Here is a 22,396-nt window from a genome sequence, read left to right on the forward strand (position 1 = left end):
GGTTCTGAAAAATGTAAGCCTTTTATTAAAGCTAAGGAAAATATTTTAGATAATTTTTTTAAATGTTCGATTTGGTTTTACAATAGATGACAAAGTTACGAAAAAAGGTTCAATGAACTTCAAACTTCTAGAAATTTCGTAAGAGTTTAGCTTTTATTTGCCCACATTTTTATTACTGGTTCATATCAACATCATTAAAACTTATTAACATTATAAATACATATTTCTAGTCATGGAATTCTAAAACCCAATAGCCAAATATTTTAAGTTTGATGATTGTATGGCATGCACGTCATGCAGTCAACCTACTTCCGGTAAAGAGACTTGGTAAACTTAATAGCTATTTAATTATTTTTTAAAAAAACCTGTTTTGTATAAATATTATTTCTATACAATTTGTGTGTCACGTATGGTAAAACTCATATTTTAAGAAAGCCTATTGGTACAAATATATAAAGTTTAAACAACTTTAATTGGTTTTTAAAGTAAAAACGTTTTAATAAATCATCGAGAATAGGTGATTTTAGAAAATATCAGGGACGGGTGGAAATGAACGGGGGAAGTCAATAAAGTGTTTTATCACGTGACAATTTTACCCCCCAAAAAGGGGGTTAGTTTAAAGATCGTTTTTTTTACAAGCGTAGTCTCCCCTGTAGCATTTAAGAGTCGGGCCGACGTCGGCTAGTGTCTTAAAACAGAAAGGTCGGCCTACTGTCGGGCCACCCCACTCTGAAAGGTCGAAATGTCCTAGTAGAAAAGTAGTCGGCCGACCGTCGATCGACAAAAAAATTCGACTCACTTCCGATGTATGTCCTACTCAGAAAGGACTATGGACCGACTCAGAAATGACTATGGGCCGACTCAGAAATGACTATGGGCCGACTCAGAAATGACTATGGACCGACTCAGAAATGACTATGGGCCGACTCAGAAAGGACTATTTGCCGACTCAGAAAGGACTATGGGCCGACTCAGAAAGGACTATGGGCCGACTCAGAAAGGACTATGGGCCGACTCAGAAAGGACTATGGGCCGACTCGGAAAGGACTATGGGCCGACTCGGAAAGGACTATGGGCCGACTCGGAAAGGACTATGGGCCGACTCGGAAAGGACTATGGGCCGACTCGGAAAGGACTATGAGCCGACTCAGAAAGGACTATGGGCCGACTCAGAAAGGACTATGGGCCGACTCAGAAAGGACTATGGGCCGACTCAGAAAGGACTATGGGCCGACTCAGAAAGGACTATGGGCCGACTCAGAAAGGACTATGGGCCGACTCAGAAAGGACTATGGGCCGACTCAGAAAGGACTATGGGCCGACTCAGAAAGGACTATGGGCCGACTCAGAAAGGACTATGGGCCGACTCAGAAAGGACTATGGGCCGACTCAGAAAGGACTATGGGCCGACTCAGAAATGACTATGGGCCGACTCAGAAATGACTATGGGCCGACTCAGAAATGACTATGAGCCGACTTCATAAACATACAATTCCGACTGTGAAACGACGTTGTGCCGACGTCAAATTAAATCGCTCTTCGGAACTCCCACTTAATACCAATTTGATGCCTTAAGAGCAATTTAGCTGAGATTGAATCGATAATAATTTTCAATAAAAATTAGCTATTTATATTAATAGAACTAATCCAAACAATATACAAGTCTGAAAATCTTTTGGCGAAGTACATAGAATTAATATAGTAGTGATATAGAAAAGAAACATTTTAATTAAGCTTCTAGATTTTAATACGTAAACACAATTACAATTCAAATACTTTTATCAAATATCATTATCTTTTGATGTTGTAGTCTATTTTATATGTTATTTATAAAACACATGACCTTGTAATTGCCAAGGCCTAACAGCTCATGCAAAACATTGTTCACAAAGCTATAATTAATTGATATAGATATTATATTATATAGATATATTATTGAAAAACTTACTTTGTTAGTTTAGATTTAATGTATTTCTCAAGATTTCAATGATTTTTCCATTAATTTTGAATATAAAATTAAGCGCACAAGTCAACAATTACACCTCTCATATCAAGCGAGTTCGCCAATAAACTTCTAACATGCTGCTAGTCCGGAGATGGCGCTGCGAAAGTATTAACTCGTGCTTTTGAATTTTTTAAACTATGAAGCGTTTGAAAAACGTTTGTGCTCGTATCAATAAGCCTATTTATTAATACATTTTAAATTTTTTAATCTATTTAGAGTATAATTAATCAATATCAATAAAAATCAGGAATTAATATTTTGAAATAATATCGTAAATCGCAAACCCCTGTAACACATGAAGTTGGCTTTTTTTTTTTTTTTGAGAGTGACACGCAAAGTGATGTCGGCTAAAAGCCTTAGACACCAACACTACAAATAAAGAGGACAAACAGTCAAGGCAACAAAAAACTCAAAACCGCTGCAGGGCCATGAAGTTGGCTTAGAGCAAAGACTATATACGCTTCGCTTACTAGACAGGCGTCTCCATACAAAAAACCTGTTAACACTTTCGAAACACGGGAGAAGCCTTTGACCAGCCGTTAGAGGCGCCACTAGTAACACTCTGAAGCGCGGGGAAAATTTTGACCAGCGTCGCCGTCTGCTATCGAATGCAAGTTGAGCCATTGATCACGCCAATCTATTTAGTCTTTGGTTTAGAGTCGGGGTACGGTTAAAAAGTCGATTTATAGCATTGAGCTGGGAATAAATAGAGGTACAACTAAATCTGGCTGGGGCGGAACCAATTTCGTTCCATAAGGAGACTTTATCAACTTTATCGTTCTACCGTGGGGGCATCTGTCTCTGTTGGTGGCAACTATTGCAATTGATTTTTTTTTTTGCGAAATTGAAATCTATGATTTCTCGTAACAAACAAACCCTTGAAGTTGTTTAAAAACAATTTTATTCTGTCAACACGATTCTTTTTAACTAAAGTTACGGTGAGTTAGCTAATCATTATTTATTTTTAGCCATATAACTTTACAAAATATAGATGGCGCTACCACCTAATTATAAAGATGAATTTCGTACAGTCTTATCATTTTAGGTCCCGCGTAACCATGGCAACTGGAATCGTAATTTTAATTCTACCAGTATTATTCCCAATTCAATGGTTTATAGTCGACGACCAAATGCCGACCTAAAAACGTCGAAACGTTTTTCGACACTAAAACCGTAAATCCTTTTTTGGGACTATTTATAGTCGGTATGCCGACCATTATCCAACTTAAAATAGACCTTACATTTAATTATTGGATTCGACATTAACTTTATGAAACCGACCATATTTATTTAGGAAAGGGGATATTTTAATTATTTTCTGACTATTTGATGATGATGAATTTTTTTTCACTTTTATTTCTTCTTCAAACTTATTTGTATTCGAAAATCTAATAATGAGATCAGTTTTGGGTCGGAAATAAGCATTAATATAAAGTCGGCCCGACGTCGTTTCGGAGTCGGTTCTTAGGTCTATTAGGCTAATTGGCGTTAAAGAGTCGACGTTTTACCATTTTACCCCTACGACATTTCGACCCTCAATCCAAAGGTCGGCCGACTTTAGTGTTTAGTACCTTTTGCCGACGTCGGCCCGACTCTAATTTGCTACAGGGGAAGTAACTTCTTATGCAAATTAATTTCTAAAAATTAATTAATCATAATTAGTAAAAATTAACTTCAAGTATAATTATACAATAAAATACAATTATTTTAAAAATATGAAAAAAATACTTGTGTGGTCCTTATCAAGTCGGCATATCGACTGTACATTAAAGTCGACTTGCCGACTTTATAAAGTCTCAAAATGGAAATTTGTAATTTTTGGGGTTTAATAAAATTGAACAATTTGAGTCGGCATACAGTCGGCGACCTGAAAACGACTTTTAGACCCATATCCGACTCTTGACCGACACCCTAATGCTACAGGGGCTGCTTACAGATGAGGGCACAATTTCACTTTAGGATTTCAAAATCACTTACATTTTAATTTTTATAGTAGTAGCGGTTTAGTTGCTTTATTAACTTCTCAAAATCATTTCCATTTTAATTTTTATAGTAACAGCGGTTTAGTTGCTTCCACTTCTCTTCTAAAATATATTCAAAGATAAAATTTATAAATAAATATACTTAAGCCTTGTAGTAAATGGCCCAGATGGGTGATCAATCTAATGTATTTGTTAAAGAAACAAGGTGAGTTACTAAACTAATTTTATTACTGAGTACTAGCTTTGTTAAGATCGATTAACTAAAAATTCAATTAACATAAATTACAGTTGTGACATTAATAATGAGGATAAGGAGAACCTTGTTCTACCAAAAGGAAATTGGACAAAGCAAATGAAATATTTTCCTAAGAAATTCAGCGATGCTTGTATTCAAAAACATTTCAACCGCAACAAGGCAAAGAAACATTTCCAAAATGGATACAGAATGTTTAAAGCTGGCAAGGTGTCAAAAGTGCAACTTAGTGTTGGTGATAATTTGTTTGATCTGACTTTCGACGTGAACTATTCTTTATTCATAAAGGGTAAAGTTCAGGCTTCCTTTACTTTAGCAACAAAATATGATGTTTCTGCTAAACTCAACGGATCTGGAGTTGTAGATAAAGGAAAATGCAATTGCAAGACAGGTAAAGCGGGTGTTTGTATTCACGTGTCAGCACTCTTGTGGCAACAAAAACTTTTAATAATCTGTATTTCGTACGCCACGTACCTGGTAAATCAAGCGAACCTCTGAAGCAAAGAGCAGAAAAGTTAAAGCAGTTTAAATCTCTTAAAAATCATGGTACAGTCCAGGACAACGAGGATATGAAAAGTAGGATAGAGAAGCTGTGCAACAAATTTAAAAATTCTTCTAAGCGTAAATTCTTTGCACGAATCCAGGAAGAAAACCACTTCATTCCTGAGATAGCTGTGGTAAATGATTTACTAGCGGTAGAAACGTCCAAAGAATCTACTAATAGAATTTCATTGCCAGTTAAAATATTTGACATTGGCCAGTGCAATGCAAATTCTCTCAGCGCTATTGAAGGTGCTATGGCCAAAACTAGCCCGGTCCTGAAACTTACGCTAGATGCAGCGCAAATGCTGGAGTCCGAAACGAAGGCCCAATCTAACTGCGAGATGTGGAAAACCGAGCGACTAGAAAGAATTACCGCTTCTAAATTTGGATCTGTGTGCAAAAGAAAGAAAGGGGCAACCGAAACGTTTGTAAAAAATCTTTTTGTGGGTTTTGATATATCAAGGAATAAATACGTCCAAGGGTTAGCAAATGAGAACAATGCTACAGAAAAATATAAGAATATAAGGGGGGATGTGGAAACATTTTTAGTAGGATTTTGTGTTAACCCATCTTTACCAATGTTAGGTGCCTCGCCTGACAGGTTAGTTTTAGACAAAACAAATGGGGAGTATGGGTTATTAGAAATAAAAACTTTGTCCTAATGCAAGTTTGAAAATATTTCTATCAAGGATGCTGTTAAAAAAAAGAGCCTCTAAGTTCCTAAAACTAAATGAAAATGGTTGTTTAGTATGTGATAAAAAACATAATCACTATTTTCAAATTCACTGTCAACTAGGTATTAGTGGGCTACCATGGTGCTATTTAATCGTTGATTGCGGTGATAATGCACCATTTCTAGAAAGAATTAAGTTTGATGAGAATCTATTTAACAAGTTGGCAAGCCAAAATATACCTCTCCTCGGAAGAGTTTGTAATTTTCAGTAAAATGTACAATGTATCCGTGGCTCTGTGGTAGAATGCTCACCTGACGTGCAGGAGGGCTCGGGTTCGAAACGCGCCCGGTACTAACGCAAATTGAAAAATATTTATATTACACCCAATGACAACAAAAAACAGGGCCTTTTGGAAAAACCTTTTCCCTAATTCTAAGAAACTGCGTACGCAGCGATTATCCTTTGCCCCGAAAATGCGAACGCGTTCGCAGGCCTGACAGACAGACCCACAGACAGACAGACAGACACGGTGGTTGTATAACCCCTCCTAGGGTACAAAGTCCCCTCGGAAAGGTAAAAATGAAATGTTACCCAAATTAGCAAATTTTTATGCTAGTCATGTTGTACCTTTTTTTTAAAAATCAGTCAAAAAAAGTGATATTTCAAGCTATAGTGATATTTTAATTTTTAAGTCAAAAAGTGATATTTTTGTGTTTAAATAAGAAAAAAATTTTAATGCCAAAAATAACCATATTCATGGATCTAACTTCACTTTTTTTAATGAATTAAAGTTTACTGTTTTCAACTTTAACTAATGGTTCATGACAAAAATTATGCAAATAAGCACATATTCTCCAAACTTTTTCAAGTTGCGTGTGCATGCTATTAGGGAAAACAGTGTTAAGGAGATGGTACTTTTTTACACTTCTAATGACGCGTTCTACGTTAGTACGAATACTAGCTATGTCTCTAGTTTTCCGTTCTTCCTCTAAAGATAGTTGGCTTTTTTTTCCCTAGAAATGGTGGGATATTTAGCCCAACATTTTTCTCTTTTAGTAAATCGCCTATAGTAAAACCACGGTCAGCCATTACCGAGTCACCTGGTTCTAATAAATCAACAATACCACTTTGGTTTGTAATCTCGAGGTCAGACATTCTTCCTGGTGAGAGTTTTGAAACAAAAGAGACAAATCCATTTGGGCAAATCCCAATGAGCCCTTTCGCAGTGTTGTGGTTTTTGTACGAGGACCAAGTGTCACTTTGAGTGGTATAATCATTTGGAGTTTGGATAAATAGTTCGGTACAATCAATAATAACACGAGTGGAAGGGTACGTTGACTTAAAAGCATCTGGCATATCATCGTTAACTACTTTTCCTGAAGGCCATATTTTAAGTTGCGTTAGTCTTTTGTCTAAAAAATCAAATCAGGTAATGCATACCTTCGATACCGTCCCTATAGAAATTTCAAAGCGATATGCTAAATCCTGTCCAAAAAGTCCCACTTTAAGGCGGCATAGCACCAAAAATAATTGATCTTAAAGCCCAAGGTCATTGGCCTCCCTCTGTTGTTAGTATCTTTCCTCTCAGTTTTACGTTCGAAACCTACATTGTAATAAAAATTTAGATTTGGCAGATCTGGTTCTAAATACTCGTATAAATCATTCAAATCTTCCATTGATTCAAATCCGGTGTAAAACTGAAGCATGGCTTTACTCTTAATACCATCAATTGAAAAAATTTTATCTTTCACTTTCGTCTCTTTTTTTAAGGATTCAATTTCAAGTTTTAGATTTCTATTTTCATTAGCCAAGTTTTCAAGCTTTTCCTCTAGACTTGAAATTTTCATTTTAGCTAAATTTTGAGCTTCACTTTGTTGGCAATTTTGTTTTTCAAAAATGGCTAGTTGCTGTTTCAAGGCCAAGTTTTCCTGAGTAAGACTTCCCATCTTATCAACCATTGAAGTGAGCTTTTGTTAGTTCCTCATAATCTTGGTTAAGGCTATAATTGTGATCTTTAGTTGACTTTGGTATTGCGGAGTTCGAGGCATCACTGAGAATTTCTTTTAAAAAAGGTATCGAGCCTTGGTTTAAAAATGTTGGTGATGGAACTTCAACATATATGGAAACAGAGATAAGTTTTTCTGGTATGAGATCGTGTTGTTTGGAACTGCCATAGTTGTGGTAAAAATATTTGGGTTTCTTATCACTATACATTTTACGTCCATTCAAGTTAAAATGGTGCCCACAAACAGACTGATGTTTCGATCCTAAAACCTTTCTTACTGATGTGCTCCATGGTCTCTTCTCAGAGGCACTAGGCCTAGTTTCATCTGTATCTGTATTTGCTTTTATGATATCGATCCTTTCTTTTCGCAGGTCTTCTTTGCGTGGAAAAGGGGAAAAAGGTCACACTTGGGTTTTTATACGTGGAAGATAAACACCCTGGAACACAGCATCGACGGCCACCAATTCTATTCGCCATTCTGAAATTAAAATTATTAAATTATAAATATGAATATGCAAATTTTGGTTATAAAAATTTAAAGCCTTGCCTTTAATTAGAAATGTAGTTGTAGAATAGATAAAACTTTCAACTATTTGCTTTCCTTCACTTTTTGATGGCTACACGTTAAGAAAACAGCAACATTAAATTCATTTTGTTTTATAAAGTGTATTATAAAATTAAAACTCACCAATAAATCGTTAAGCCATGGTTGATCACGGTATGAATATTCAAGTTTACTTGCTACAAGAGATTTTTTACGCGAGTAATAAATAAGTTCTAAATTGACTGACTACCCAAAGCTATTGTCTGAATGAATATGTCCAGCTCTATTTTTTTTATTATCTGGTAGCACTGAAAACACTTTCACGTGACCTAGTTTTTTTCCAAAACCACCTATTGTTAAATCAGAATATTCCTTTATGAGTGCTGGGGAAAAGTTAGTCAGGAGCGCGCGCACAGTGACAATTTTTTCAGCTTCATCACACACGGAAAGGGGAATAGGTGCATCAAATATGTGGTATGGTTTAATACGCCTTATCGCTCTTTCAACGTGCACTCGCACTTTGGCTATACAATCTTGGGCATTTGAGGGGCTTTGCTGGGACGATATTGGGGGAGTAATGAGTGTCACTCCTTCTGGCAAAAGAGACATTATATGGAAGCCTTTGTCAGACATTACATCGTCTCCTTTCTCCAACAGATCTAAAACTTTGGAATACTCCACGATATACTTGTCTGAAGTCAGGGATCGTACACGACTTGGAAAACCTGGAAAAGTCGGGGAAATTGAAAATGTTTCCAAAAGGTCAGGGAAAAGTCCGGGAATTTGAAAATGATTCCAAAAGGTCAGGGAAAAGTCAGGGAGTTTTAAAAGGTTCCCAAAAGGTCAGGGAAAAGTACGGGAATTTGAAAATGTTTCCAAAAGGTCAGGGAAAAGTCCGGGAATTTTAAAATGATTCCAAAAGGTCAGGTAAAAGTCCGGGAATTTTAAAAGGTTTCCAAAAGGTCAGGGAAAAGTTTGGGAATTTAAAAATGATTCCAAAAGGTCAGGGAAAAGTCAGGGAATTTTAAAATAATCCCAAAAAATCAGGCAAATAAAATTTTGAAAGAAAATCTTTTTCAAACCATTACTTTATTCTACTAAAATGGTCAGGGAAAATTTTGAAATCTGGTCTGGGAAAACCTGGAAATGTCAGGGAATTTAATTCCGGAAATTTTGCACGAACCCTGGAAGTGGCTCCACCGTATATCTTGCATACAAAAGTTACTATTCCTCCTGGTGATATTCCAATAAGGACTTTATGTTATAGTTCTTGTAGGATGAAAAAGTAGCCCTTTGGGCAGATATTGAAGAAGGGCGTTCTACACTAAACTCTGAACAATCCAATATCACCCTTGTCAGAGGGTATTCGTGAAATAAGTGGACAATTCAAGTCAGTTACCGCCTTTGAAGAGAAGGGACAAAGACTCTTCAGTTCGTTATATAGTAAATTAATTAAAGTGGTAGTGATGTTTTAAATAGTTGCTTCCGAAAGAAAGAAAATTCTTGAAAGTTCTTTCAAAGGAATGGCCAATCGCAAACCCAACAAAACTAGAAAACATTTATCATCAAGAGTAAACTGCTGTTGGTCTTAGGAGTTAGATAATTTTTTTATGCAGTCTAATATTCCTTCGAGAGTGTTATAATATGGTAATTCAGTGTAAAAAGAGCAGTTCTCAGGACTGGTTTTAAAAATTGATGGTTTTAACAGTCTCCTTTTGAATTTGCTAACTTTAGCTTTTAAAGTTTCATTCTCTTCTTGTAACGTAGCAATCTGAATATCTTTTCCTTGAAACTTAGCATTCAAAGCTATAATTTCTTCAGCCTGGGACAAGGCTTTATTCTTAATTTTTACCTATCCGAGGGGACTATGTCCCCTAGGAGGTGTTTTACAATCGCCGTGTCTGTCGGTGGGTGTGTGGGTGTGGGTGTGAGTGTTTGTGTGTCTGTCTGTCTGCGCTGCAAACGCATATGCGTTTTCGGAGCAAAGTGTAATCATGACGTACGCAGTTTCTTGAAATTACGGAAAATGTTTTGTCCAAAAGAACCCTCTTTTTTTCATTGGGTGTAGTATAACGTTTTTTCAATTTACTTTAGTATCGGTCGGGATTCTCCTACATGCTGGGCGAACGTTCTACCACAGAGCCACGGATACGTGTTACGCGTTACTGAAAATTAGAAACTGTTCCGAGGAGAGGTATATTTTGGGTTGCCAACTTGTTTCTATTTCTTTTATTTTAGAAATAATTTTTCTATCTTTTTCAAAAAGATGAGTCTTCAAATCCTTTATTTTTTGGTTAAAATCTTCTAGTTGGTTTTCAACGCTTACACTATTAGTAGTTAATTTAATACCAGTATCGTTTCTTATGGCTGACACTGGGTCTGAATTATCAATTGCTGAAACATCCATTAATGACTGCAACTCTAAACCCGTTCCCTAAATGAAAAGTGATAATAGATTACATAAAATACAAAAAAAAAAATTTCCCCGAAATGTTTAACAGTTTGGCCTACTGAAATAACCATTACCCCTGTGGGAACCAACCAATTTATCTCCTTAATTGTTACTATTACTAGAAAGACTGAATTAGAACTACCATACAACTGCGGGAACTTGTACTTGACCAACTTAACCAACTTATTACAATAATTAAAATTAGTTTTTTACTTGTAAGATGGTAGTACTATTCAAGATACATTGGGTGTCATATGGATGTTGAACACTCGTGTTGGTATTTGTATCATCTGCGTTTAATTGGTAAGTAGTATTTTCAATGTTAGCAGAGATGAATGTATCGTCATTATTGCAGTTTCCAGCTCTATAGGGTTTGAAATCTTTTCTTTAATATACGAGCTTAATGATGTTAACAGCACAAGAGATATTAAGAATAATAACATATGAAGTGACACTTTGGAAAAAACACTTACATTAGATGTGGTAAGGAATTCTGATGGAAATGAACCTTCCTAGGTATGGCCTCATACTAAAACCGAACGAATTATTGAGCCATACTTGTAATTTAAACAAAAAGGGGTTGATGTATCCTGAAACGTAAGATCAGACACATCATTTCAAAAAAAGGTTTTATGGTCAATTTCAAACGAAACCATTTTATTTGTCGTTTTTTGAGGTCGATATAATTTTTTTTCATGCAATTTTTTGTTTACCAACTACCTGTGAAAAACTACATTTTCCAACACCGTAAAAAATTGTTAGAATTTTCTGAAATTTAAGAGATTTTCATATAAAAATAAAATAAAATATCACCCGAATATATCCTCGTTTTCCTCAGCCATTTCATATAATTGGTATTATATGTTAAATACAAAGCTGCCAGATTATCATACCGTTGATTGTAGATATCTTTGTGGCGCCTTTCAAGGTCGAAGATCAATCGTTAATAGTCACAATTGTGCCTACACGGGTTGTAGCCAGGATCCCTTTTCTTCTAAAAGGTCAAGTTAGAAACGAATTGTTATACTACCTAATTTGATCGACTATACCTAATTTGTTCTACGAGCTAATTTGATCGACTATACCTAATTTGTTCTACTAGCTAATTTGATCGACTATACCTAATTTGTTCTACTACCTAATTATTTAAACTATACCTAATTATTTATACTATACTTAATTAGTTATACTATACCTAATTTTTTCGACTACCTTAATTTTTCTATACTTAATTTGTTCGACCACCGGATTTGTTCTACTATACCTAATTATTTCTTCAACATAATTAGTTCTTTTACCTATTTCGTTTTTCAATCTAATTCGTTCTACAACTAAATTAGATTTACAACATAATTCGTTCTACTATACCTATGCTGTTCTACTACCTAATTAGTGCTAATACCTCATTAGTTCTTTAACCGAATTAGTTCTACTACCTAATTAGTTCTTCAACCGTATGAGTTCTGCTACCTAATTAGTTCTTTAACCGAATTAGTTCTACCTAATTAGATCTTCAACCGAATTAGTTCTACTACCTAATTAGTTCTACTACCTAATTAGTTCTTCAACCGAATTAGTTCTACTACATAATTAGTTCTTCAACCGAATTAGTTCTACTACCTAATTAGTTCTTCAACCGAATTAGTTTTTCAACCGAATTAGTTCTACTACGTAATTAGTTCTTCAACCGAACTAGTCCTACAACCGAATTTGTTCTACTTCATCTAATTTATTCTACCTTCGAATAAGTTCTACTATAGCTAATTTATTCTACCATACAATTTGTTCTATTATAGCTAATTTATTCTACCATCGAATTTGTTCTATTTTAGCTAATTTATTCTACTATCGAATTAGTTCTGCTACAGCTAATTTATTCTACCATCGAATGTGTTCTACTATAGCTTATTTATTCTACCATCGAATTTGTACTACTACAGCTAATTTATTCTACCATCGAATTTGTTCTACTATAGCTAATTTATTCTACCATCGAATTTGTTCTACTATAGCTAATTTATTCTACCATCGAATTTGTTCTACTATAGCTAATTTAGTCTACCATCGAATTTGTTCTACTATAGCTAATTTATTCTACCATACAATTTGTTCTACTACAGCTAATTTATTCTACCTTCGAATTAGTTCTACTATAGCTAATTTATTCTACCATACAATTTGTTCTATTTTAGTTAATTTATTCTACTATCGAATTAGTTCTACTATAGCTAATTTATTCTACCATCGAATTAGTTCTACTTCTTTGTAGTTTCCTAGTTTTAAAGTCGCCACGGGCCCACGGAAAATTAACGCTAAATATAGTCTGCTTTTTGAAAGTGAACAATGAATCTAAGCAAAAGCTTTTGATCTAACCCAATTGTATGTTTGAAGTTGGCTTCCTGTAGATACTTTCTGAAAAGAAATAAAAAAGCTTTAATTATTGTTGGCGCAACTGTTTTGAAGAGACTGCCCATCGCCGCAGGGAAATCCAACTCGCAGGAAGGGAGCTCTAATGAGAACGGCCGCTCACCAACTCTCTCTCTCTCTGCCTTTGCATAGTTCATGTAAAGACTGCCGCGTAGTCCTGTCACGTACCAAAAGTGACACAATTAAAAAAGTGTGCCAGTTCCTATACTTTCCAATGTTAAGGATTTATTGAATGATGCTATCGGGATAGAGCGCCTAGAAGGTTAGACTTGGGTTAACTACGCACCCACTTTGTGATTTTTTCCCCGTGTTTGGTATTAAACGTAGACAGATGGCGGTAGCGTTTCCCTTCAATGGCTAAAAATCAATATGTCCGCTATCCTTCTCCAACGCTTCCTTAGTTCTTGAAGCTCTCACCAGGCGACAATATTACTACTTTTGAGCTTCATTCACACTCACCCTACAAACTTTTACATCTCGAGTTACATTCATTTCAGAAACTCTTCCATTGGCACACTTTTAGTAATTATGTAGCTTTTGCACCTACGCGTATTACAACAAAGATTTTGTACCTTTAGGTCGCAAAGTGCATACCTGAAGAAAGAATTTAGAAACGAGTTTTTGAGGGAAAAATAAAGGTACCAAATTTGAATATTTTGATGGAAAATCCAGCCCGTGATAAACTAATTTGTTTTTCATCATAAACAGATCTAAATTGAAATGATTGCGGTTAAACTCTTTATAAATATAAATAATAATCAGCTAGACTTTTGAAGTAGAAGCTGGTTTTCTAACAATAATCAACCTACGAAAAAGATTTACATTTTATATTATTGTTTCGGATATATTTAGGTTATGCGTAAAATTCGACTTTAGGAATAATTCACTAAATGTATTTATCCATATTTGTAAAGCTTTTTAAGTGAATTATTTGCAGTTATACTGCCGGATGGCTCTATTTATAGCCAATAGCGAGGTTTTATAGTTAGGCTGGCCTGTTTTATATACATATCTTTAGTCTGTTTATTCTTCAGAAAATAAACCTTCCATAAAATATACTTCACCCACATAAATAGTTAAGTTATAAAAACAGCCAAAAAAGGATTTACGGCATGAGGAATTGATTTTTGGGGCGTCCATTGTTCTATGCAATTACTGGACCTCTATTTATCTTCATTAAAAAGCCCTTTGTAACAATATCACCTTCTATCTAGGCCCGATATCTAATTATCGAGCAGTGGTATAGAGGCTTTATTACCCAACACTTTCTCTCTAGCTTCTAATAATCTACTTTCACCGTTTTTGTTTAGATTATTTTCTTAAAGTTCAGCCTTCCATATCTTATGACCTTAGTCAGGATTTTATACTTGTGTTAATATCTTACGCTAAGTTTCAAATTTGCCGTGTTAATGCTAAAATTTATTTACGGAACCTACGTGTAAAATCGATAACAAAGACTTTTGAATCGATAAAGCGAGCATTATGGTCTGAAAAATATGGACAACCAAGAATAGACGCGTGACAAAAAATTGCTTCTTCATTTTAACCAGTCTTAACTGATTTTATTAAAGTTACAAGAGGTATGCTGAAAATAAGGACCTAAAAATATCTAACATTCGAATAACCGGTAAAATCACCGGTCAATATCAAATAAAGTAGTTTCTTCAGTCCAAAATGTGGCCAGTAAGCGGATATTGTATCTGCCTCTTAATATTTACCAAGAATAAAAAACGAACGGAATTTGAGGTTTAGGGTTTACCTTTTTTGTTTTGTTTTGGGAACTTAATTCTACTATAAACGTTACCCCGTGGGTCGACAGCACTATGGCCTGTTTACCCTTTTGCTTCTAGTGTCGAGATATATAAATAACTTCACACTACTCTTCGTTTGATTTTAGTTTTCTTGAGAATAGACTTCTAATCTGACCTTTTTTTTCTTTTTTTTTGAGATACACAAACATCGGTGTCGACCCGAGGCCTTAGACACCAGCACACACACAATAACTGATTAATCAGGGTGAGATATGTGTAACGGCCACGCCAACGGGGGGATACGTGGGGACAGGGGTGGGGACACCCGTGGCGGAAGTATCCCGACCACCCGTTGGGGGATTGGTAGTCGTCCTCACACGGCCTTCCACAAACTCTGCCTCCCGGACGCCTGGGATTACAGGAGTGAGCCACTACTCCCGGCTTCTAATCTGACCTCTTTTGGGTCTTTTACATTTCGTGAAAGCTCGGTGACGCCGACCCAACCCCAACCCCCCTGTCATTACCCCTTGCTTCTTATGGTGAAACAAGAAGGTTTTTCCAAGAAAGGTTAGAGTCGAGAAAACGCCGCCGGCAGCTTACTATTTTTACAATAGATGAAAGGAAAGGGAGAGTGCATCCCATTGTCGAACCTCGAGGTCCCCAGGACCTTGAAGCTCGACCTTGGGGTTTTTACACGGAATGCGTAACTCGATAAATAATGCAACCAAAGTAGAAAAAATATTTTAAAATCAGCTAAATCCTCCGATAAACTAAAGCCATACTTAAAGCCAAAAATGAAGACGGTAATGCCGCTGCAATTTAATAATAAATTGATGGTAGGCCCTCAAGAAATAGCCAGCTATTTCAATGATTACTCTATTATCAACTATTCAACAATACATAGTTAGAAAAAAGAGTTTGATTATAAGCCCCCAAGGTTCTTAAAAAAAATTCCACAAATTCAAACCCCCCAAAACCCTTTAACGGAAATTTCCAAACCCACAAGGCTTAAAAATGAGCACTTTCTGTATTTATAGATTAAATTAAAAATAATTAATTTAATTTACGACTTTATAACAAATTTTGACGATTGCAACGGGCGCGTTTCGAACCCAAGCCCTCTAGCACGACAGGCGGGCGTTTTACCACAGAACCACCGAAAGATGTATGATTGCAACGATGTTTAGAGAAGCCATTTTGGGGAAAGTCCGTCTTCCTTTACGTTTTATGAAATTATTATACGGCTTGATATCAAATTTTGGCGTAGATGGCGTGAGATAGTTTAAAACGTGCAGGGTTTGAAAATTGTTTTAAAAAGTGATAAATTATTTTTTTCTATAGGTTCTTAAATTGGAATCCTAAGGGTTTTCCATTGACCTATAGGGGTTACCTTTAAACACTTAAACCCTTTTCAAACCATGCAAGTTGCCAAAACAAACCTTAAGGGTTTATAATTTTTTCCTAAACCTTTTTTAAACCCAAAGCAAACCCCAATAAAACCCATGGAAACCCTTTTTTCTAACTGTGTACCGTCAAATGGATCAACGAACTGGCTAACTACAATCGAAAACCTTCGTGTAAAATTCTCCTTCCGAGCCATCGATGTGCAAACAGTCTTCAATAACATGAAATCGATACCAAACAATAAAGCTATTAGAACAGATTGACACGCTTCTAAATTCGAATCGAATACTGGAATATTGTCTTAAAAACGTCATCTTCATTCAAATGTAATCAGGGTTCTTACATGGCTCGTCTACTTTGACCAAAATTTTCTTTTATTTGATAGCGCTAATCGTGCTTCCCCTAGATATCCTAAAAAAATAAAATAGATAAATGTGCTCTAAATGGGTTATATCTGCTCAGGACGCCTAACAATACAATCTGGAATATCGCAGGGCTGTGTCCTTGGTTACGTAGTATTCCATTTATTCCATTTATTCAGCCAGTGGCGTAGCTCAGAACTCAGAGGCCCCCCCGCAAAAATCTTTATGAGGTCCCCCTTTTTAATTTTTTTTTATAGTTAGCGGGGCCCCCCTCCGAAGCTCGAGGCTGCCCCGCACCGCGGGCCCTGCGGACCATCAGCTACGCCACTGCTGTCAGCATATTTCAAGCACACGTACTAAATGTGCTTTTTTGACCAGTTACGGGTTTTGGTGACCTGGACGCGAATTTTTAGAGATCTAAATAAACATTTATATCACATTTAAACAAGAAGAATAGGGACTGAACCCGCGAAAAGGTTAAGCCGATTCACTTCGAATTTAGAGAACTCGGATTTTTGAAAGTGAACTTTTAAGCGAAATTTTTCGATAGCGATTAGAATCTGTTTTAAAAAATACCTAAATGCCAAATCCTATGGCGAAACACGAAACAATGGATGGCCGGCAGGTTTCAAAATGAACACTATGGAAATGATTACAAATTTATTTATCGGTTGGTGAACTGAATCTAAAACCCTTTTAATAGTTTATAGGTTTTGAAACCTCTCGCGATAATTCCTAGCGCATATCGTATCAAGTGGGGATAACGAATACGGTGTGGAATATAGAATATTCCTGGCCCTAGCTCAACGATATTTATTCACGAAGGCGTGGGAAGATGGTGACAAAATGAAGTCGTGGCTTTTCGTGGGGTGAATCAAATCCGAGAGAGGGGGTTACGTAGAAGGAAAAGAGGAGAGATTCGAATTCAGAATGGAAACCTTCTGTTTATTATCAATCACAAAATATTTATTTAACACCCCGTAAACAAAACACTATACAACAAGTTGGCAAGCCAAAATATACCTCTCCTCAGAAGAATCATCCCTAGTGGTATTAATTTCTCGAGATCATCCTTAAAGATATATCTCCGCAATTCAGAGTTATTTAAAATAATTGACACGAAACAACCGAGTTTAATTTATTCAGAATATTATAAATTAAGTAGTTACAACAGTGATTTAGATGTACTAAAACAATGCACAATTGAATTTACCCCTATTTACAGTACAAGTGTATCAGTTAAATATAATACGAAGCCAATTTTAATTAAAAAAATATCTACAGAGGGTATTTGTATTTTTCTCGCTTACGAAATACTTGCCGCATCTTTAATGTTATTTCAACACTCAACCTTGATGAAGATACCGTAGAATAGCTATATTCGACATCTGGTAGTGGACGACTCGTAGAGTTCCTGTTGACGTTGTGACACATGCCGCACGAAAAAGACCAATACCGTCCAATTTCCAATATCATATAATGACTCGCACACCCAGGAAATCAATGACTGCATTAGGAATCGTAGATATCCAAATATCCACACCAAATGTATTAACAAGAAGCAAAAACCTTACCATTAACAAAGCACAGAAAGCCACTTGACTAAACGACAGTTCGTATATCAATAAACGTTAAACCAACGGCACCACATCAATACAACTATATCTAAGTCGATAAGAAAACCCGTAAATAAATTACAAAAAACTAACTAAGTGGACCACCCACGGGTTCTACCCTTTAACCATCTTATCTCTGCTGACTGCGCTAAAACAAGATTTTACCTTTAAAATTTCATACCTAAAAAATGTAGACTTTAAAAAGTATTAATATACTCTTCCGCTAAGCTGAGATTATAATTTTCAATGAAGCGTAACATGTATCGGTGGTTCTGTGGTAGAACACTCGCCGGTCAAAGGCTGTCATGCAGGAGGGCTTGGGTTAAATTCCCGCCCGATACTATCGCATATTGAAAATAAGACGTATACCGTGAACATTTGGTGGAAACCCTGCCATTTGGACGTTGAGACGTTTACCGTAACCCTCAGTACTCGGTCCGTCCCAATCGTCGGAGATTATTCACGTACACTCACAATTCGCAAAAGAAAATTATAATACACCCAATGACAAAAGAGGGCGCTTTTGGAAAAACCTTTTCCCTAATTCCAAGAGACTGCGAACGCAGCGATTACACTTTGTTCCGAAAATGCGAATGCGTTCGCAGCCCGGACAGACACACCGACAGACACGGTGATTGTAATACCTCCTAAAAATCTAGGAGCAACAAACACAAGGAGAACGCAGCTAGCCTTTAAACACGCTAACGCAGTGTTGTGTACAAATTTCACTCGACGAACCTTTACGCTGAACGTTTTACGGGCGGGGGGGAGACAATTTCCGAATTTTCCCTATCCGACGGTCTAACCAATGTAAACTGTACACAAGAAAATGTACGACTTTTGACGGGTTGCGTTCTTCTTGTGTGGGGTTGGTCCTAGGCAAAAATAAACAAAATGGGGGAAGAATTTATTATTGTTTTTATACCAAAGTCGGAAGTCAGAATTTTTTTTTTTTTTACGTGGCTTCTCTCTCACTCGGAGAATCAAAATTCTAAAGACCTTTGTTCCGGGGAATTAAAACAATCTGTGACCTCGCTTTTGCATTGGTTATTGGTTAATTTGTGAGACCACAAATGACGTGGTCTGATCTCGAGAAATTCGCTCGTGGTTGGTTTTACTTGGTGCGGGGGGCTTAGAGGGTCTTGGGGTTACTTCTACACAGAAAAAACGAAGTTTCGAATCTAAACGTTTTCCTAAACGCCAAAATGCAACGCTTTTTTAAACACATCTGAAACCTAAACATGTTTAAGCCAACACTGTTATATAAATAAACATGTTTAGTAACTTAAGTGTATAGGTTATCAAGGGGTTTAAAGTCAATTTGTTGTAGTTTTAAACGTGTTAAGAACCCCTTACGTTTAGGCTGAAAACATGTTTAAAATCGTGGTGTTTACATTGTATAAATGGTTACCTTTTTAAAAGGTGTTGAAGATTTAAATATGTTAAGTTTTATGTGTTTAGGTTACAAAAGAAATTTAATTATTTTTGTTTTATTTGAAGGTATTAGTGCTCCGTAGATGTATGCAGCTCAGGATGTTGCGGAACACCACTTTTAATGCGTTTAGCTTTCATTACCACTTACAATTTCTCAGACACTTAGATTGATTAAAAATATTTTAATTCAACAAAATAATATCACACTTTTATAACTTGTTTGATTTAAAATATTTCAATTTAACAAAATAATATCACACTTTGAAGGTGTTTATAAATCTCCGTTGACCCTATTTTATCTCTAAAACTAAGATTTAAATAAATTAATTTGACGGTCAAGGCTAAGGCAATGTAGAACAGCTAGTTTAATTTTTATAATAAATATTGTAAATGTGTCAGAAAGTGAAATTTTGCTATGTGAGAGAAATTGAAAGCTCAAATTTGATTTTTTTTATTTTGTACTAATTTCACTCACATGATAATGTTTGAGAGGTGTACACAGACTGATTGAGTTACTTTTTAACTAAATTTATTGGTAACTTCTCATCCATTTACATATCAGCTGCATAATGTAACTTGTTTCATGAAGACATACATTTGTATATTGACTATTAAAATTTTTTAATATTCAATCTTGATTATATTCCACTGTCATAGAGAAACCTTACTGTGATCTTTTAAAAAATGGCCTAAGAAAACAATTCCTGAATGTTATATTTTGGTGTAAATTTTAAAAAGCCAGTTAAAAAAAAATTTAATTGGAAGCTCAAATTTCTATTATTTGATATTGTACTAATTTCACTCACATGACGTTAGAGAGGTGTAATGACAGAAGGACAAGGCTTAAGAATTTATTCTCAATTATAGGAGACTAAGAGAGTTGGCTTTCATTACCCATTTAACTTATGACGTTCGTGGGAATTGTTCATTAACCATCTTATAATATGATTAAATAACAAAATTTATACTAACCATAAAGTAGAGCTTCAAAGTCCACCAACAGAATCTTCTGCCAAGCTCGGTTGAAGTAAAATGGCGCCTGACGAGACTTAGCTGGCGCGTAAATACGAAACGGTTCCGCCCTAACGTTTTGTTTAAAACCTAAGCAGTGTGTTTAGAAAAACGTTTACTTCCCGAAAATGTTTGCGAAATAAACACTTCCTAAGGCGCCGCAACGCGTACGAAGTGTTTAAATTTTGGCGTTTCTTTTAACAACACAACATAATTTTTTCCCGTTTAGGAAAAACACATGTTTAGATGTGAGAAATGTGTTTAAAAGTTAAGCGTTGTTTTTTCTGTGTAGTGTCGTTTCCAAGCGGAAACTCGGGACGCACCCTTATCACCGACATGAATAACAGCGGGGGAGAACGCTAAAGCCAGTAGTATCTATCCTTGTGGCGAGAGACGTTGTCTTGACCTTGCAGAATTGGAAAATCGCGGTTGTTGTCTCGTTACTTGGTGGTAGGTCTGAGGCCCACAAATAGGAAAATAGTTTCATGGGATCGCTGTGAGCTGAGGGAATGTGGCTGGTTTGGTCTTTCGTGAATTCGGTGAGGAAAGATCTGGGCTTAGGAAGGGGGGGGGGGATGTATTGCCTCACGGTCATATGGGCAGGGATTTTGTTTATATTTTCATTTAGGATAACTATTTAATTAATTAACTTAATTTTATATTGTTAAGCGAGGATAGACCACATTATATGATCTGTATAAACTATATTCAATTCATTTATGGCATTCAGAAGTTATTTAATTTTAAGTTAACGGTAATTTTAATTACTTCCACACTGCGGGGGATGGATTATTTCGATTAAGGTTTAAATGTAAAAGAACCTCTGATTTATTTCACGCTCGGCAGTGGCGGATTTACACATTTCCCAAAAGTAGGCTGTTCACATTTTGCCGCCCTTACCTTTACAATTGTCAGTTCCCATTTTTTTTTACAATTCAACAACTTGGTTGAAAGTGCGCAAGAAATAGTTTTTGGGTATCTATTTTTTTTAATAATTAAACAGGCCCCAAGTCGCAAACGACTTTTATTGCCTTATTTACGAGTGGCCCTTCATGCCACGCGAGCTTACCGTCAGCTCCCTATACTTACTATTACCGTTAAACTCCGCAATTTTCCCGGTTTTAAAAAACCCGTTTTTTTTTCATAAAACCCGGATACATCGGGTTTTATTGAGTTTTTTGGGGTTTTATTAAAATTTTGAGTGGTTTTTTTGTATGGGTTTTTTTTATTTCGAACCCTGCTTACAATAATTTAAAAAAATAACAAATTGAATGAAGCTATGAAAGTTTCTTACAATACCTAAAGTGCACATGTGATACTGATTAAGCTTTTTTAATTTTTAAGAGAATAAAATTGTTTACACGTGTTTGAATTTTCGGTAAAGAATAGAGATAATAACTACAAAGTTGTTAAAAATATATTTTGGTTTAGTTTTACTTTCGGGCGTTTCGGTTATGTAAAATTTTCGATTTTGAAGGTTAATTCGATATGAATAGTGAATAAACTTGGTTAACAATAACAAATACCTATATATATCAATGCCATGTAAAATTAATACCGTAATAAAAATACAGAAAATAAAAAACTTACAAATTTAAACGTCAGTGTCAAATGAGTGATATACACAGTGTCCGTATAATCTGTGTCCGTTTGAGTCCGAAGTCCGTTAATCTAAAAACTACACACGAACGGCTAAAACTTCGACGGAGTAGCGCGAACGGCTATTACTACGTTAATAGCCGCCTGACTCGGGAAAACAAAATTCGTATTTAGAATCTTCGATAATACTAATACAGATGCATTTATATTTATTATTTAATTTATTTATTATTTATATTTTACTCCGTAACTTAATTTTTTAACTTGTATCAGATACATTTTGCAGGATAAATGTTTCTATTTTTTAAATTAAATTAAACAACTTCCCAACGCT

The 22,396-nt window shown here is 35.7% G+C and overlaps 1 protein-coding gene across 1 annotated transcript; it reads right to left on the reverse strand.

The window, feature by feature from the left end:
• Nucleotides 1-6,242: 6,242 nt before the first annotated feature.
• LOC149943279 (uncharacterized) lies at nt 6,243-7,403 on the reverse strand. Its single transcript, XM_090179606.1, has 4 exons — nt 6,961-7,403; nt 6,898-6,911; nt 6,550-6,833; nt 6,243-6,470 (listed from the first exon to the last, which is right to left on the reverse strand). Exons 1-4 carry the CDS (start codon nt 7,401-7,403, stop codon nt 6,243-6,245), a joined length of 969 nt encoding a protein of 322 aa, XP_090035732.1.
• Between the last annotated feature and the right edge of the window lie 14,993 nt (nt 7,404-22,396).

This window comes from Leiobunum rupestre, chromosome 6 (assembly GCF_980474605.1).
Source record: "Leiobunum rupestre chromosome 6, qqLeiRupe1.1.hap1, whole genome shotgun sequence".
NCBI lineage: Eukaryota > Metazoa > Arthropoda > Arachnida > Opiliones > Sclerosomatidae > Leiobunum > Leiobunum rupestre.

Coding starts and splice junctions, on each gene's coding strand:
- LOC149943279 (XM_090179606.1), bottom strand. CDS start 7,403: ATGGGAAGTCTTACTCAGGAAAACTTGGCCTTGAAACAGCAACTAGCC. Junction 6,471..6,549: donor TATTAGAACCAGGTGACTCG/GTAATGGCTGAC, acceptor CACCATTTCTAG/GGAAAAAAAAGCCAACTATC.